The 17,272-nt window shown below is 35.2% G+C and overlaps 1 protein-coding gene across 3 annotated transcripts; it reads left to right on the top strand.

The window, feature by feature from the left end:
• Positions 1–1,506: 1,506 nt before the first annotated feature.
• LOC658714 (calcineurin-binding protein cabin-1) lies at positions 1,507–16,718 on the top strand. 3 transcript variants are annotated; one of them, XM_064355512.1, is made up of 25 exons: positions 1,507–2,089; positions 2,138–2,500; positions 2,548–2,858; positions 2,904–3,126; positions 3,180–3,443; positions 3,492–3,715; positions 3,764–3,898; positions 4,036–4,332; positions 4,389–4,563; positions 4,612–4,739; positions 4,789–5,111; positions 5,160–5,447; positions 7,375–7,544; positions 7,590–8,221; positions 10,490–10,679; positions 10,732–11,400; positions 12,221–12,395; positions 12,444–12,637; positions 12,691–12,854; positions 12,901–13,135; positions 13,182–13,310; positions 14,589–15,440; positions 15,488–15,865; positions 15,991–16,045; positions 16,458–16,598. In XM_064355512.1, exons 2-24 carry the CDS (start codon positions 2,192–2,194, stop codon positions 16,039–16,041), a joined length of 6,516 nt encoding a protein of 2,171 aa, XP_064211582.1. In that variant the 5' UTR covers positions 1,507–2,089; positions 2,138–2,191; the 3' UTR covers positions 16,042–16,045; positions 16,458–16,598. The 3 variants fall into 3 exon arrangements, with proteins under 3 accessions (XP_064211582.1, XP_970170.2, XP_015833514.2); XM_965077.4 differs by lacking the exon at positions 15,991–16,045 and having other exon boundaries at positions 1,507–2,084; positions 16,458–16,718; XM_015978028.2 differs by lacking the exon at positions 15,991–16,045 and having other exon boundaries at positions 16,458–16,718.
• Positions 16,719–17,272: the final 554 nt, after the last annotated feature.

The following is a 17,272-nucleotide window of genomic DNA, read 5'->3' as shown; positions in this document are numbered from 1 at the left end:
TACCTTCATATCGCTTCCACGTTGGCTACCGTTTGTAGCATTGAAAAAAATAATAATAAAAATGAAACCAAAAAAAATGTTTATTTGCATTAAATTTTGAGCAAGCCACTTTCATTCATTGAAATTAAAGACAAAATTATTACGTGGCAATTAATTATTTGAGTGTTTGATTATAATTTTATTTACTGTATTTAAAATGTGTCACTCAAACGCGATCACTAGTCACCGAATTGAAAATTTAAACCGGAAAATTTAGATTTGCTTGAGCACACGTCCGTTCGCGACAACGGCAAGTAACAAACTGAATAAATTGAAGGAAACCGCACAATACACAATAATTTAAATAAACCGCCTCAACTCACCCCGCTTCGCTTCGCCTCGCCTCGCCTCGCCTCCTGCTTCCCGCTCACGATCTGACCCGTGCCATTGCTCGCTGTCGACTGAAGCGCTCTCGCCGCCTGCGCCGCACACCTAACCTCGGGACACGTCACGGATGTGACGTCACTTAAGTTTAAAACAGGTCATTACCAGAAATATTCACTGGAAAAATTCGTCAAATTTAGAAACATTCATACACAGAATTATTTAAAATAGAACAGCATTGATCTAAAAAAATTAATTATGACAAATGTATTTGCCTATAAACGTCTAAAATTATAAAAGTTTCGCATGCAGTCAATGGAAAAATAAAAATGCATGTTTTTATTTAAACAGAAACCTGGCAATGTGAAATTTTGGTGCGAAAATTAGTAGTATCGCAATGCGTATAGCCACATTGTTTGTTTGTTTCGTTTTGTTGAAAATTCGGTAGGTTCCAAAAGTAGGGTTATGTTGTCACCCGAAAATGACAAAATTTACACTTTTATGAATTTTGTCTCCATCTCTGCCCTTTCAGAGCGTTATCATAGGATATTTAGGGTCGAAATCTCTACCTTTATTATGTGCTATTGCCAGATAAGGACAAAAGTTCAGAAAGTAGGGTTAGGGTGTATTATGCTCTCTTCTGAAGTGTTAAATTTTAACTTTAATGTTTTTTGTGTGCTTTCCTGCTCTTCTAGAGCGCTATTAATTATTATTGAACATGTTTAAGGACAGACAAATCTACCTTGAGTCAACGACATAAATTTCAGTGAGATTTATTGAAAAATGCACTTCTCGTGTCAACCTTTTCATGAAAAAGGGTGTTTAGACGTTTATAAAGGGTATGTTAACGTGTGTTGTTAACTTTACCACGTAATAAAACATAAAGTATAACTTGGTAATTTTTTACTTTAACTACTTCTGGATTTTCAAGCTGAAACTTACACCAAACGATTCCTCTGAGTGCCCTGATGACCGTACACTATGAATTTTCTTGTGCGAATTGAAAATAACATTAGAAAAATAATTTTTATTTTCACTCACTTTTTACTTGAATCGCCATTTTTGTTGATTTTAATTTGAGTTTATTTTTTATAATATCACGTTAATTTTTATAATTATAGTGGATCAAAGTGTCATCTTTAGGTTAGACTATTGCCTACTATCGGTTAGGAACAACATGATCTCCAAAAATATAACGTAGTAATGAGCTCCAGAAGGTTTACGTAGATAGGTGCGTTTTTCCCAAAAGTGAGTTTTTTGAGATCGAACCGCAAGTGAGTCACACTGCGAGGAGACTCCCATAGACAGAAGTTGCAAACATAAGGTGCCAGACCGGTGCCAGTTTGGCTGATTGCAAGTATGTCTTTATCATCGATTCGGTGACGACTATTAGTTTCGTAAACTTAATGGATTTAATAAATATCTTTAACATTAAATGTGATCGTGTCATGTTGGGTAAAATTCTTCCATCTGTGCTGTCTGTGCATCCACCTTTTCAAATACAATTAAGAAATTTTCATAATAATTGTATTTGATAAGGTATTGGCATCATTTTGACGTGAGCAAAAATTAAAAAAATATAAAGTAATCGGAATTATTTTAAATTCGCGCCATTTTTAGTACGTGATGATGCGGCTAGATGGCTTCAGCTAGGAATTCATTGCCAACCATTATGTTCCGCTTCTATAAAAGTGTTATTCTAGGAGTTAGACTAAAAAAAAGTTAGGTTAGAGGCTTTACCAAATAAACAATTTTTAAATAATTAAAATTATAGATTGGTGTATTTCTTACGCGTATAAAGTGATCCTGTGTATTTAATGGTGCAAACATGTTGAAAATACGTGCTTTAAACCGGGAGTCGTCTTCGGACGAAGACGTCCCGGTGATTAGAAGAGAGGCTCAAGAGGAAATAGCCCTAGAGCTGTACAATAAAGCGTTACGTTTGCAGTCTACTGAGGACTATTCAGAAGCTGAAGAAATTCTTCTAAATCTAATCAATGAAAATATCCCGCAACTTGAAAATCACGGGGGTCTGCCCTCGTCAATGTCGACTCTAAAATACTCCTGTTATGTCAATATAGGGAACATTTATCTCAAGAAAGGGAACCCTGACAATGCACTTGACCACTATTTAAACGTACTCGTGTCTTCTTTGTCGATTTTTGTAAAAAACTGCCTTTGTAGGCCTCTGAGTTGGACGCTACAGACGTTACACTTTGGCACAAAATCGGCAAATTGGCGATTAAACAGAATCGCTTTCGCCAGGCGGCTTACGCCTTCTCCAAAGGTCTTGAGTGCAGTGAGTCGCACTGGCCCTGTTTAGATCAACTTATTTCCGTTCTGTACGCAATGAAGGACACTGTAGAATGTCTGGTGTACATAGGTAAAGCTCTTTGCTTGGACCCTGATTACCCCAAAGGGTTGGTTTTGAGGAAACAGATTTATAAAGATAATCCGGCAACCCTAGCCTACTACCAAAAATATAATCCTGACCAGTAAGTTCAATTTTTTGTTTTGTAATCCCAATTAATAATGATTAGTATTTGGGAGCCTCCTCTTGATGTAAACGTTGATGAAGAGGATGAGAAAATAATCTTGGCCAAAGAGCAAATTCTGTGTGATCAAATCACAGAAGTGGAAAAATCTCTAGGGCCCAAGCCCTTACAAACAATTCCGTTGCCTAAAGCCCTTGATGATTTCACTTGGGTGTCTTTTGGTAAAGTAGTCATTGAACTCCACCAGTATCTTACTGATAACAACATGGTATATCTAAACATTGAGTTTGGAATTAATTTAATAATTTTTAAACACTGTAGAGCCATTTTACAATGGTTGATATTAACAAATGTATGAGTCAAAATAACAAAGATGTGGAGATGGAGGAGCTCCCTAAGTTTGAAGTACCCACTGAGAAAATAGTTGAGGAAAATGTGCCAGAAAAAGTGGTGGAACCAGAAGTTGAGGAAGAAAAGGAGAAAGAGAAAATGGAGGCGGAAAGTGTTATTGAACGGAGACAGTCACAAAACAGCGAAAACAATAATGAACAAGAAAATACGCCAATACAAACAGACAATGATGAGGTGAGTATATTATTTTATTTTATTTTTGTTAATTATAAAATAATCAAGGAACAAGCAATGGAGCAAGACGGGGACGATCAAGACGAAAACAACGACAGCAAAACAGACAAAAACCGCTCTTTAAACAAAAGTAATAAGAGAAAACGAGACTTGCTATCAGATTTGCAAATTTGGGGCTGGCACAGTAAGCGAAAGTATGCCAAAAAGGGAAAGTCTGACAAAGATTTTACGGTAGAGGATGCTCTAAACCGAATCATTCCGAAAAATTTACTGTAAACCGTTTGATTTTGTTTTAAATCGGAATAATCAAGTTGTTACAGAAAAAATAAAATCGGCGATGAGAAATACAACCAGTTTGAGGATTCCATGAATACCATCGATATTTACAACATGTATGTCGAAAATCAGCACGTCAATATTCTATCACCTATACATTCGCCGAAATCCGTCAGTTTGTAAGTTGCACAATTTGAAAGTGCCGCCAAAAATTGGCCAATCACGGCCAAACGTTCCGTTAGTCACCAATCAAAGATCACAGTTTTTGGCGGCAATTTTAAATTTGTAAAAATTTTAAACTAATGTATCAACACAGCGAGGATTATTTCGGGACTGATCGCGAAACGGACGATATCTCAAACCTGTGGAACCAACCACGTGACTACTGTGATGCTCTTGTTTTGATCAAAGACTTCGTCATTTCTTTATCTAAATTGTGGCACGTCAAGTGGCCCAAAGAGTTGGTCCAAATGTACATTGAAGCGTACAACATGTTTCGAGAACATTTCGATCATCCTCAGGCTTTTTCGGGTGAATCGACCTTCATAGAATTGAGGGATGATGCGTTAGCTACGTTGCTTTACGGCGAATTAATTAATTTTAGCTCTCCGAAGTAAGGTGTTTCTAATTTGAAAGTTTATCACCTATTAAAAAAATATTTACTTTAAGATCTGAGACTCGGACGATTCATGTAACTTCTTTAGCGTTTTTACAAATCATCAGTGGTTGGGAGGAAGACTGGCAGGAGGAGTTTCCGTCGGTTTTTTTGCGTGTTTATTGGTTACGAGCCCACATATTTAGAAAGGAAGGGAGCAACGACTTGGCGATTAGAGCCCTCGAATTGGCGAGTTATTATTATTTAATTAATTGATGTTAATTAAAAAAATTGCAGATTCATGAAATTATGTTAGAAGAGGAGAAAAAACGCGACGAGAAATATTTCTTATGTTTACCTAATTGCTTCAAATGTGGGTTAATAAGCAACGAAGTCACGTCCAAAATTCTAAAACATTTAGACATGTGCGTCTTGTTAATTAATAACGAATTTTTTACTATTTTGTTCTCACAGGATAACGTCATTAAATTGCATCGAGACTTTATACAACAGTGAAAAATACCGCGAAGTGGCCGAAATTCTAAAACTCACATTTAACAGCTCGGGGAATCACCCGACTTGTGGCAAAATGGGCCGACCGGCGCAGTTGGCCATGCTAATGCACTCCCTGTGGTTCACAGACCTGACTGAGTGTTTTGTCTGGACCGAGGAGTGTCTGTACGAGGCCTTAACCCACTTCCTCAAACCCACGAGAGACGCTGACAAGTGGGAAAAAATTGTCGAAAAATGTTTAGCCTTTTTCCAGGAAATTATCAAAATGGAAACGGTGGGAGTCGGTACGTTTTAGGCATTTTTGAGGAAGTTTTGTAACGAATTTGTCACAGTTGACGCTCTGAGTGAGGAGAAAAGGGCGCGTCTTGTCGAAACTTTGGCTAAAATTGTTTGTAAGCAATTGAATACGGAAAATGCGACTAAAATTCCACTGGGGTGCATTACACCGTGGATTTTGTTGCATTTTATTCTCGTAAGGGAGGAGCACAGGCAACAGGCGAGTAAACGCGTTCCGCATGTCAAAACCGACAAAAATGAAAATTTCACTGAATCGTCTGATGCGCAAAATGAGGAATTGCCACCCTCTGTAAGCATTCTCTTCTCAGCGCATGAATTTCTAGGTATGTAAAGTCGTTTTTTTTTTTAAATGAAAATGTCACTTATAAACTTATAAATTTTTATTTAAAAAAAACTGATCATTTTAAGTTTGATCTGTACGGGGAAATCTTAAATTGCGTGCGAATGAAAACATTTGAAACTATTTTTTTTTTAAATTGTGAACAAAATGAATTCTGTATAATTGGATATTGCTTCTAAGTTAAATATTTGTAACCGAGTTTTACGGATTTCAAAAACTCAGTGATTTTCATTTTTTTACCATAAAACTTAACATGCAAATCGCATTTGGTTTTATTAGAGGATAAAATTTGTTTTTGGCTATCTAATTGAGGATCTAATAGCATTACTTTTTTATTTTTATGCGATATGAAATTAAATACTTTATAAAAAAATATATAAATATTCAACAAGTAAAATAAGGCAAAATTAAATTTCAGGAATAACCCACTCGCCCTGTATTTAGTCATTTTTGCAAAATTTTTATAAAAAAGCGTAAAATCGCGAAGTTAATTAGTTTAAATTCATTAGTGTTTTTTTATATGCTTAAGCACATTTAACTTGCCATTTTTCGTAAATTTTTTCTCAAACGACCCATAATTTTATTTCTGGTTTGAATATTTTTTTTTTGGTTTAGGTAACATTTAAGTCAAAATCTACATTCTTTTTGTCGATTTTAAGGTTTTTTTTCGCCAAAAACATACTAATTTCATGTCAAATTGCAATAGCATTTCAAAATATTACAAATGAACGTCGAAGGTGGCATTAATTTGGCATTTTTTGTTGGATTTATCTTGTTTTTGAACGAAAAACTTACTTATTTTGCCAAATTTTGTTAAAATATGCCGAATTACGTCGCAATTAACATTATTTTAAGCTTAAAATTAATTTTGGTTATTTATTTTGCTTATTTAACGCGCGTTTTTTAAAGTGTCCATGGCAACATCAATAACCTAAGAAACGTGAAGTATAAATATCAATAATTGTTTTATTATAATGACAATCAATTTCATGACAATGAAAGGTATACTGATCACATTACAGTATTCCTAATTTTTGTAATATTGATATCAGTATTTATGATTTCAAGGTGTGTGAAATAATAATAATAATAAATAATAATAATAATAGTAATAGTTACGTAAAGTATTCGTGGATAACTGGTCTTAAAAACACTTGCTTTATTTCGAGCACTCCGACTACGCGGTCGTGCTCGAAAAATCGCGTTTGTTTTGAAGACCTCAATATGCACTTATACTTTAATATACTATATTTTCCGATTTTTTTTAACGAACAAAATTAGATTTAAATCATAACTGATTGACTTTAAACTTGCGATTGTTCTAATTATAAATAGCGTAGACGTTTTTGTATGGCTGATAAACTAAATAATAAAAACTTTATTATCTTACTCGCTCGTTTAAATAATTATGATAAACAGCGTTTTCATACAAATTTAAGGCATTTATAAGATAAGATTTATAAGATAAAAGTAATAACGACAATCGATTATTTGATTAATCGATTAATTAATCCATTAATCGCGATTTGTGATAATCGATTATCTTGCCCAGTTCTACTAGGGGAATGCTTTAAATCAGTTTCAACGTAATTGATCACCAGATTTTTTTTAAGGAAATAGAACAAGTTACAAGTTTCTCTCTTACACATTTTTTGAAAAATAAGCGAAAAATAAATTGGCAAAAGTTTGAAATTTTGCTAATACAACGTTCGATATTTTTTACATCACCTTTATCTCTTACTGTTGAGAATTTAGTGCTCTATCTACCTGTAATTTGCTTGTTTGTTTTATGCTCTTGGTTATTTAAATACAGCCAGTTATTTTTAAAAAAACTTTAAGAAACCTTTTTGCTTATTGATTTTTCTAATTATAGAGTTAAGAGTTTTTGAATTTTATTTGAAATAAAATAGGTCCAAAAGGGTGGTGTTTGACCGGAAACGGTGAACTCCTCCACTTCATCCTGGACACGATCCTGGACCGCTTGGACACCCCCATTTTCGAGCCCCTGCGCGACAAAATCGACATTCACATCGAGCAGGCCCTGTTCTGCCTCTACCAGCACCCCAGCAAGAAAAACAAAGTAAGCGATTTGATTGGTGTGGACTTGAGGGTGAGCCTGTTTTAGGTGTCGCGCCATCTGGCGGATCACAACGTCGACCCGCTGCCTCTCACCTGGGAGCGGGCCTTCCAACTGTACGACTTCTACGGCCCTGACTGCCTCCCCGAGTTCAACTCGTACCGAAACGCCTCGATCTCGTCCGATTTGGAGCAACTTCTTCAGCGAATCATCGCTCTGGTGCCCCCGGCCATGGACCCGCAGCCGCTGCTGCCCAAACTGACCGAGTTTATCCAAGGCAAGACGACGGAATTGCCCGAAACGGTCGATTTTTCGAATAAAGTGCGCGCGATTTATTACTTGATTGGCGATTATTACTTCAAACAGCGGGAGTTTAATCGGTGTTTGAAGTATTTCATGATGGATCTCTGCATAAATCCGAGCCGTCTCGATTCGTGGGCTTGCATCGGTCTGAGTTATTTGAGTCAGTTGGAGAATAGGCTCAACTATTGCAAAAAATTGAAAAGCGAGATGGAGTTTTTGGATAAGGCCAAGTGTGCGCAAGTTAGTTTTAGGAAAGCGCTGGATTTGGAGAAAGACCATATTATGTTGTGGATTGAGTTTGGGTCGTTTGAGTATATGGTGCATTCGTTCTGTTCGAGGGTTATGAAGTCTGAGTCGGATACTTTGAGTATGGAACGGTAAGTAATCGTTTTTCTGCTTGAGGGACGTAATATAATCCGTTCACGATGTGTTTGGACAATTTCTTGACAAAATCTCGCAAAAAACACTTAAAAAAGAAAAGCGCCACATAATTTCATAATTTTTTGGCTTATTTATTGGCACGAAATTTCCAGAAAAAGAAAAAAATATACAATATTTGACTCAATTATCATTTTTCGGAGCAATTTAACAAAATTTCGCGTAAAAATCAAGTGTTTACTGTTAGAAACGAATCAAGGACACTTTTCACCGAAACACTTTTATTGATAAAATTGCTCAAAACAATTAACATCAACAATACCGGCTATCAACACATACATAACATCTCTTAATGTGTCATATCACCAAAAAATGCATAATCTAAGTAATAATTAGTTGTAGACTTTGCGAATATTGTTTCCTACTAACATCATTATCCAACTTTATTACCTAATTCAACCTTGTTTCCAAAATAACACATCAAATCGAAAAGTGTTTAATTCTTATTAATTTCCATCTTCTAACAATACCTCGTTAAGTTAAAGTGCTTAAGTACTCGAAAAATGCAAAAATTACACCATTTTCGAACTAATTTGATGATTTTGCGGTTTCTTTTTTCAGGATATTTCGCACATTAATTGCATTTGTGACTGAAATCGAGGATAAAAATGTCATTTAGTGTTTTTTTATTCAAAAAATGAGCTTATTTGCTTGAAGAAAAAAATCCACCTTTTTTCGATCAGCTTTAGTGATTTAATTATTTTTCCGCCTAGTTTAGCTCAAGTATGTGCAAAAACTTAAAAAAAAAATTACAATTACAGTTTTTAATATTATTTATTTATTTTTCAACTTATTTTTGATAAAACTTTGTGAAATAATTGCTTCATTAGATGAAAAACGTTCTTGAAATAGACAGAAATTATGATTTTCGACACGCTTCCGTTAATTTGGGTCCGGCTTTATCAAAATCTTACCAAAAATTGTGAGTTTTTAGCTTAAAATTACAGTTTACTTGTTTGAAAAAAACAAAAATTACAATTTTTTGACTAGTTTTTGGTAATATGTCAACTTATTTTTGACGAAAATTTGTGCAGAATCGCGTTTCTGCCTAAAATAAATAATGATAACAAGTAATAAATAAAATAATAAATCATCAGGCACTAGAAAGCCCATTAGTGGACTCATTTTTGACATAATTTAATGATGTTTTAGGTTTATATATGAGAAATTTTGCTGAATAACTGCTTCAAAATAAGTCACAAATATTTTATTTGATTATTTTTCTGCCAGTTTTAGTTCAAACACGCTAGAAAAGGCCCATAAAACTCAATTTTAAATTTAATTGACGATTTCCTGGCTTATTTTTGTCGAAATAATTGTGTTTTTAGCTTAAAAACGGCAATAATAGTGATTTTTTGTGTACTTTTAACAAAATTTCGCGGAAGAACTATATCATTTTGGATGAAAAACGTAGAAAAAACTCTCGAAAAAGACAAAAATTATCAAATTTCACCAAGATTTTGTGAAGAATTGTGAGTTTTTGGCTCACCCCGAAAAAGTTAAAAACTACTACAGAAACTATTTTTAAAATAAAATAATTCGATGATATTTCGGTTTATTTTTTGTGAAATAATTGGGTTTCTAGTTCACAATGTTCGGATAATAGCAAGAAAGAAACAAGCACAAGAGTGCTGACGTAATTTAATTTTTTTTTCGTTTGGTTTGTCGAAATTTCGCAAAAGAATTGAGTTTGATTTAATTTAAAAACGTGATTAAACGGTTGAAATTGGCACCATTTTAGACTTTATTTAGTAATTTTTGGATTATTTTTGAGGTATTTTCTGTAATAAATACATTTCTGACTCAAAAACGCACTAAATGCCTTTTTTGGCTTTTTAATGACGAAATTACAATAGATAATTAGGATTCTGGTTCCAAAAAAGTGGTCAAACGCTCAAAAGCATTTATTTAATTTATTTCACGGAGCATTCATTTAATTTTTAATTTAATTTGCAGTTCGTCAAACACTGATGAGTGCTTAAACGTTCGAAAAAATAAAATTTTTACAAGCTCAAAAAAACAAAAAATTTCACTACATTTTTACAAACTTCGTGGCAAAAAAGCCAAAACTTTATGAATATCTGGCTCTGTGAACTTTTGACGTAATTAAAAACAATTTGTTCGTCTTGAAAAGACATTAGGAAGTGTCCCTTATGCAGAAACATCTTGACGGATTATAATTTTTTATAATCTCGGGATTGGTTTAGATTCGAGTACTTGGAGAACCAGAAAAATAGTTACTTGGAAAGTTCGGGTCGTAGTTTCGAGAAAGCGATCCAGTTGTACCAACCCGATGAAGCTGAAGCGGACGAACGTTGGTTGCAATATTACATTTTGGGGAAAGTTGCCGAGAAAAAACAGCAAGAACCGAACGAGTATTTGAAGTATTATGCCACTGTGAGTTTTTCCCCAATGTTCGGGCAGATAATAATTTTATTACTAATTGAAGGCGAGCAAACTATTGCATGAAAATAAGGCGCTGTACCCAGACAAAATCAACTATCACAACCCCCAACATTTAGCAGTTGAGGCCCTCGAGCTGCACTACCGCATAAATGCCTCAATTTTGAAATATTTAGAATTGCACGAAGGCAAAGACATTCCGAATTCCATCGGGAATCTTTTTAAAGAACATTTGGAAAAGTCATATTTCCCGAAAAAAAATTTAGTCAAACAGAACGTTATCCCCAACCAAAATCCTACCCCCAAACCAACCGATTCCGAAAAAATCACGAACGAAGAAGTGCTGAAAGATGTTAAAAATTGTCTAGACGACATGTTGACGAAAGTCGATCAAAGTGTAAAGGTAGTGTCAGCTAAAAAAGTGGACAACGAGAAAGAAACAGAAGCGAGTGATGTTATTATGATTTCGGATTCTGACGATGAACAGCCCAAGAATCCCGTCGTGGAAGAAGTGGCGACAAAACCAGTCGGAGACAACGTTCAGGAATTTCTCGACAAAATGATGGAAGAAACTATGAAGACAACCGAAGAACAGGAACCCGATTCTGACACCAGTATTACTAGCAAAAATGTAATCGAGGTGAAAGTCGAAGAAAGCAAGGAAAAAGTTGAGGCGAAAATTAAAAGCGGGAGCGAAACTGAGACTGATATTAGGGTAATTTAAAAAATGGATGAAGCAACAATTTGAAATTACCCTCAAAAAATCCAGTCACAAGCGACCATCTCGTTAGCAGCCAATCAAATCTCACATTTTTTGAGGCAATTTCAAATTGTTTGGAAAAATGTCTAAACTGATAAAAGTTTGATTTTTTAATCCAGTTTTTGATAAAATTTTTGCATAACCTTTATCTCTCACTACTGATAATTTAATGTCTCTATCTGGCCGTAATTTTTTTTTTCGGTATAAATTAAATGCACCGTATTTTATTTAAACGACAAGTATTTTTGATCAGTAAAAATAATAAATGCACAGTAAAATAATAAATGCACAGTAAAAATAGTAAATGCACAATAAAAATAATAAATGCACAGTAAAAATAGTAATTGCACAGTAAAAATAATAAATGCACAGTACAAATAATGATTGCACAGTAAAAATAATAAATGCACAGTAAAAATGATAGATGCACAGTAAAATAATAAATGCACAGTAAAATAATAATAAATGCCAGCCTGCAAGCTAGCTACTGAGCGTTTATTATTTAAACTGTGCAAATTGAAATTAGATACTGTCGATATACGAGTTTTTTTACTGGGCAAATTTTAATAAAATACTGTGCGTGGTTTACTTGTCATTTAAATTTTTTACTGTGCAAAAATGAATTAAATACTGATCATTTATTATTTTTCACTGATCAAAATCGAATTTATTACTGATCGCTTTATTACTACCTTTTTTTGTTTTTCTTGTGCTTACCGTTTTTAAATACAACTACCTGTAGTAAGTAAGGGGAATAAGGTAATTGGTATTTTAGACATCAGTGGATGAGTCGAGTAGTTCCCCGAGTAGCTCAACTAGTAGTTCTAGCAGTTCCGACTCTGACAGTGATGACGACAGTAGTTCATCATCAACATCGTCATCATCGGAAACGACAAATGGAAACATGTCTAGTAGCGAAATTCTGGCTTTGGTTGACCGTTGCATAATTGGTAAGTTTTTATTTTGCAATTTAAAGCCAATTCAAACGGACTTTCCAGGTTTGGAACAATGCATAATTCGCCTACCTCAGAATTACAAGGCTTTGTACAGACTGGCCCACTTGTTCTACAACTACAAAACAAAAAAAGATCTCAACAAGTGCAAACAATTGCTTTTGGGTGAATACACATGTAAAGGCGGAGTTGTAATAAACGGGTTATTTTCGGACCGCAAAAACCACAATTTTTTCAATGTTTGTTTTTTACGCCCCAGATAGCGATTTTTTATTTTTTGCTAAATTTCTAGGGCATTTGGCGAATTCCCTCGAGTGAAATCGATCGTCCTGGATCATTATCGGCCCATATGAGTCGTTGCATAACACTGCTTTTGCAGATTTTACGAGCAACTAACGATAATAAATTGCTCCTGGACTTGTCGATGCAATTCCGGAAAACTCCAGATCCGGACAAGTAAAGCGTTTTTTTGTCAATTTCTGGTGTAATTCCCCTTTTCCAGAATTTACATTAAAGATTCCGAGAGAATACAATTTGCGGATCAAGCCATGGCCATGTGTATTCAGTGTTTGAGGTCTCAGATACAGAACGTCCCTAATATGACCGATGCCGCCGTTCAGCGATTGTTACAAGATATTTTCCGGTCGTATCAAAGGGTACAGAAGCACGAAACTAGCAAAGAGGGAACGTTTAGTTCAATGCTGACCGAGGTTTACAAGAAAATGAAGAAGGATAAGGTGAATTGTCAGTGTTACCAACTGAGGGCAATTTTAGAGTTTCCAGATGCCGGATAATGCGAACGTGTTGGATTTAGCGACGAAGTTCTGCCAACAGAACCGTTTGGTGGAAAAACAAAAACGCCAAATGCAAAGCCAACAAGCCGCCCTGCAGCGAGTCCCGGGACTGCCAAATGTGAGGTTTTTTTAGTTTAAAAATAAGAGACGTTTGCTAGTTATTATATTATTTTTTTAATAATACCATTTTGATCTAGTTATCCATGACAGTTATCTCAGCAGTAAGATGTAAATAACTTCAGCATCGCTTAATCTATTAATATGTTCACTGAAGAACAAAAAAATATGTTGGAATCTGTTTTCCGTAATGGACATTGGGTTAACGTAACTGTCGTGGATAACTAGATCAAAATTTCAAAATTTTAGAAAATCGCATTGTATTATTTTTTACTACTCTCATTCTAAAAACAGTGGTACCTAAAATGATGTTTTGTGCAAAAATATGTAAAAAATTTGCCAAAATTTCCCCAAAATTTCCTTTATTTGAGTTTTTATTTTTTTACACAAAACGATGCGATATTTAAGTACACACAATACTCTTTTTCTTTTAAACATATAAAGCCGATTTAACCGTATTTGGACCAAAGAAAGCCCAATTTCGATAAAATATGGTATTTTTTGAAATTTATCAAAATAACTAATGTCGCGCTTAAAAACAAGATAAATCTAACGAAAAAAGCTAAAGTAATTTTATTTTCAAACTTATTCTGGCGAAATTATACAAATTTAATAAAAAAACGCGTCAAAATGTTCGAAAAAGATCTTTTAACGTAATTTTCTTGCTTCGTTTGTAATCTACATACTTGAACAAAATTGCAAACAGATCAAATTAAATCATTTTCTGCTCTCATTTATTAGTATTCATTATTATTAAATAATTTTCCGGCTTATTATAATAATTTATGTTTTTGGGTGAAAAACCTACTGAAATCAAATTACACAAATTAATTGAATAAATTAAACAAATTTTTGCTCACATATTTAAACTCTAATAATTTTTAGATGTTTGAGCAATATTTTCTCGAAAAAAGGATTGTAAAAAAGGCAAAAATAATCGTTTTGAATTAATTACCTTCGTGGCTTTTAATTTTTTTTAAGAAAAGGTTTGCAATACGAGCTAAATTTATAGAAATAGGTTAAAATGACAATACTTTCGACCTAAATGGGAAATTAGAACGAAATTTTGCAAAATAAGTGAGTTTCTAGCCCTAAATAAGGTAATTTTTAATTTAATTCAGTAAAAAGTTAGATCGTATTTAACGTAAAAAATTGCTTTGCAAATTGCAAAGCACGGCGTATTCGAGTCGCCTATGACTTTGAAATTAAGTTGGCAACACTGACGAACAACATAGCCACATGCCTTCCTGATCATAAATTAATTGTATTTAACTTTCAGCCCCCGGTTCTGCCAACCCCTTCAACAATAAACCCCACAACCCAGCCGCCTCTGAAGCGACCTGGAGTCGGGAGACCTCGTGGCCGTCCGCCTTTGCCGAAGGTCCCCGGACAAGCCCGAGTGCCCCGAGGCCGGAGCCCGAACGTGGCCACGAACCCCTTCTCCTGGCAGAATGCCACTTACAATTATCTCAAACACTACCAAGAAGAGCTCATTAAACAATACAGCCAGAGTCTGAGTCTCAGTCAATTGACTCAACTGAGCCAATACTTGACTCAGACTCAGAACCAGTTTGCGAACGCTTTGCTTCAAAATCAGTTCAGTAACCAGTTCATGGGTGGCATGCCTAACACGAATTTGTTAAAACAAATGAGCTCGAGTCAGTTCTTGCCCTCACAAATGGCAGATGTCAAAAGCGGTTATAGCAAGAAGAAGGGTGAGACTGCGGTTCCGCCAACTGGATTAAACCTTGATTCGCTTAAATCGTACGGTGGTTTGGAAATTTCGCCAAAAACTAGTGGCTACAGCAAAAAACAATTGCCACATACTGTAACATCAGCGGCACAGCCTGCTACGATTACGAAAGTTAAACCAACGGCACCGTCCAGTCTTTACAACGTTGGTATGCCAACGAATCAGCCACAACCAATCAATTTAGGGAACAAGAAAGCAGCGATTACACATTCGGTCACTTCGATGAGTCAGGTCCCGGTGACTTGTAAAACAAAATCGATTTATACACCGAGTGCTTTCAAAAATACGTACATCGGAAGTACAAATTATTCGGACGTGGCCAAATTGAGTAAGTCGAGCGCTGTGACGAAAACTACGCCCAGTTCGCAGATTTTTAAAGTGAGTTGGTGGTCACTTGTTCCCGGTTTGTGATGTCGGTTTTCCAGGAACCTATGTTGGCAAAAGCACATTCGAATTTACCTCATCACAAAGTCATGGATAAGGCAGCAAACATTCTCATGAAGGAGCGGCCAAATATTTCGATAACGCCGGTATTGCAGAGTTCTATACCGCTGATAACGACGTCGTCGTTCTTGACGCCTCCGAATCAGAGTCCGGGGAAAACCCTGCAGGAGAAATTGGCCGATAAGCAAAAACAGCACTCGACGAAGCAGTTGGGTCGACACATCGAAGCGGAGATTATAAGTGCGCCAATGGGGGGCGCTGCCATGAAGAAAAGTCTGAACATTCCGAGTATTCCGTCACTGTCGGTCACTAAGCCCAGTTATAAGTTTCCGCTGGATTCGGGGATTTCCATAAGTCAGGTAAAGTATCGTTTTTGTGACTAGATGAGTTCATCATGTTTCACGATCACGAGTTGTGCTTCTAGTTTTTGCGTTTTAATGTGTGTTGTCATTTTTCAAATTTTCATTACATGTTTAACTCCTAGAACACGACAAACCCAACAGAACAAGCCAACATTTGGAAACCGGCGTTGTAGTGCAGTAAGTCCACATTACGCTGTATTGTATGTTAAAGGAGGATTATGATTTGTTTCGTTTCTGCATCGCTGGTGTAGTTTGATTTAAGTTTGTTAATCAGTTGTCTGCTTTTCTCGTTTGAAAACGTAGTACTAGGCGAAGTATTTCTCTTATGGGAGTTGTTTAGGCTGCGGTCCGCCCTAGTTTGACTTTTCAGACGTCCACAGACAGTCCGACAATAGTTATACCACCTGAATCAAGTCGCCTGTGCGGTCACTTAGCATGTCTTAAAGTTGATTCACGTGGTACTACATGCATTTTGTTTAATTTTTTTCTTGTGCCAGTTACTGCATGAGCTATCACTTTCATTTATCATCAGTTTTTTAATAGTGGGTGTTTGTGGTGTAGTGTTTTGACAACATTTTTGTCTTTCAAGATTCCGGTTACCCAACCCTATAAGGAACCCCTCAGTTTACAGCAACGCAAAGAACTGCCACCTAAAGTTACTAAACATTCAAGTCAAGTTAATCTACCACCCAATCTACCACTATCCTTGAGTTTAACAAAAAAAGCAGAGAAGAAACCACCACCGGATGATGATGTCATAATAATCGAATGACCTACTTTCTTTATTTTTAAGGGCAATTAATTCAATATTTGTGTTATTATTTTTTTTTAAATAAATATTTATAATGTGCTATTTTTTTCGTTGAAACACTCCTATTTTATCATTAGCGCAATTAAAAACGTCAAATGTTGAAATTTTTGCAAAGCTAACGAATTTCAAATTGATCGACTTTGAGCGTCGGTTTTTGATCGAGTTACATCGGACGTTATCGAGCAACGGACCAATGAGATGTCGCGAATCGTGACATCAGTCACAGCCATTTGTACAAAGTGGAAATTTTGAAAATTATACCTAAGACTACGTTATCTCCGCCCTCGCTTTTGTAGACCCAATTAGTTTGAGAGGTTTTATCAAAACAAAATAGGAAATTACATCAAAAATGCGTTATTTTCTATGAACCGATGAGTATTTTTAAAAAAGGAATTTTACAAAATGCAAGAAAAGTACACCGAAAAATTCGTTATTTTTCTTTATTAGAAAAAAAAACAGAAAAAATTAAAATTTGGCGTTAAAATGCGTTGTTTCCCTTTGTTTTTTGAATATGGAGCATTCTATTGATGACAAACATTTAATTCCATAATTTTCTAACAGGAAAATGGCAAAATTACATGAAATATGGGTTA

This window comes from Tribolium castaneum, chromosome 1, assembly GCF_031307605.1.
Source record: "Tribolium castaneum strain GA2 chromosome 1, icTriCast1.1, whole genome shotgun sequence".
In the NCBI taxonomy this organism is placed as follows: Eukaryota; Metazoa; Arthropoda; class Insecta; order Coleoptera; family Tenebrionidae; genus Tribolium; species Tribolium castaneum.
The sequence above is the reverse complement of the archived record's forward strand: the minus strand, read 5'-3'. Positions and strand labels throughout refer to the sequence as shown.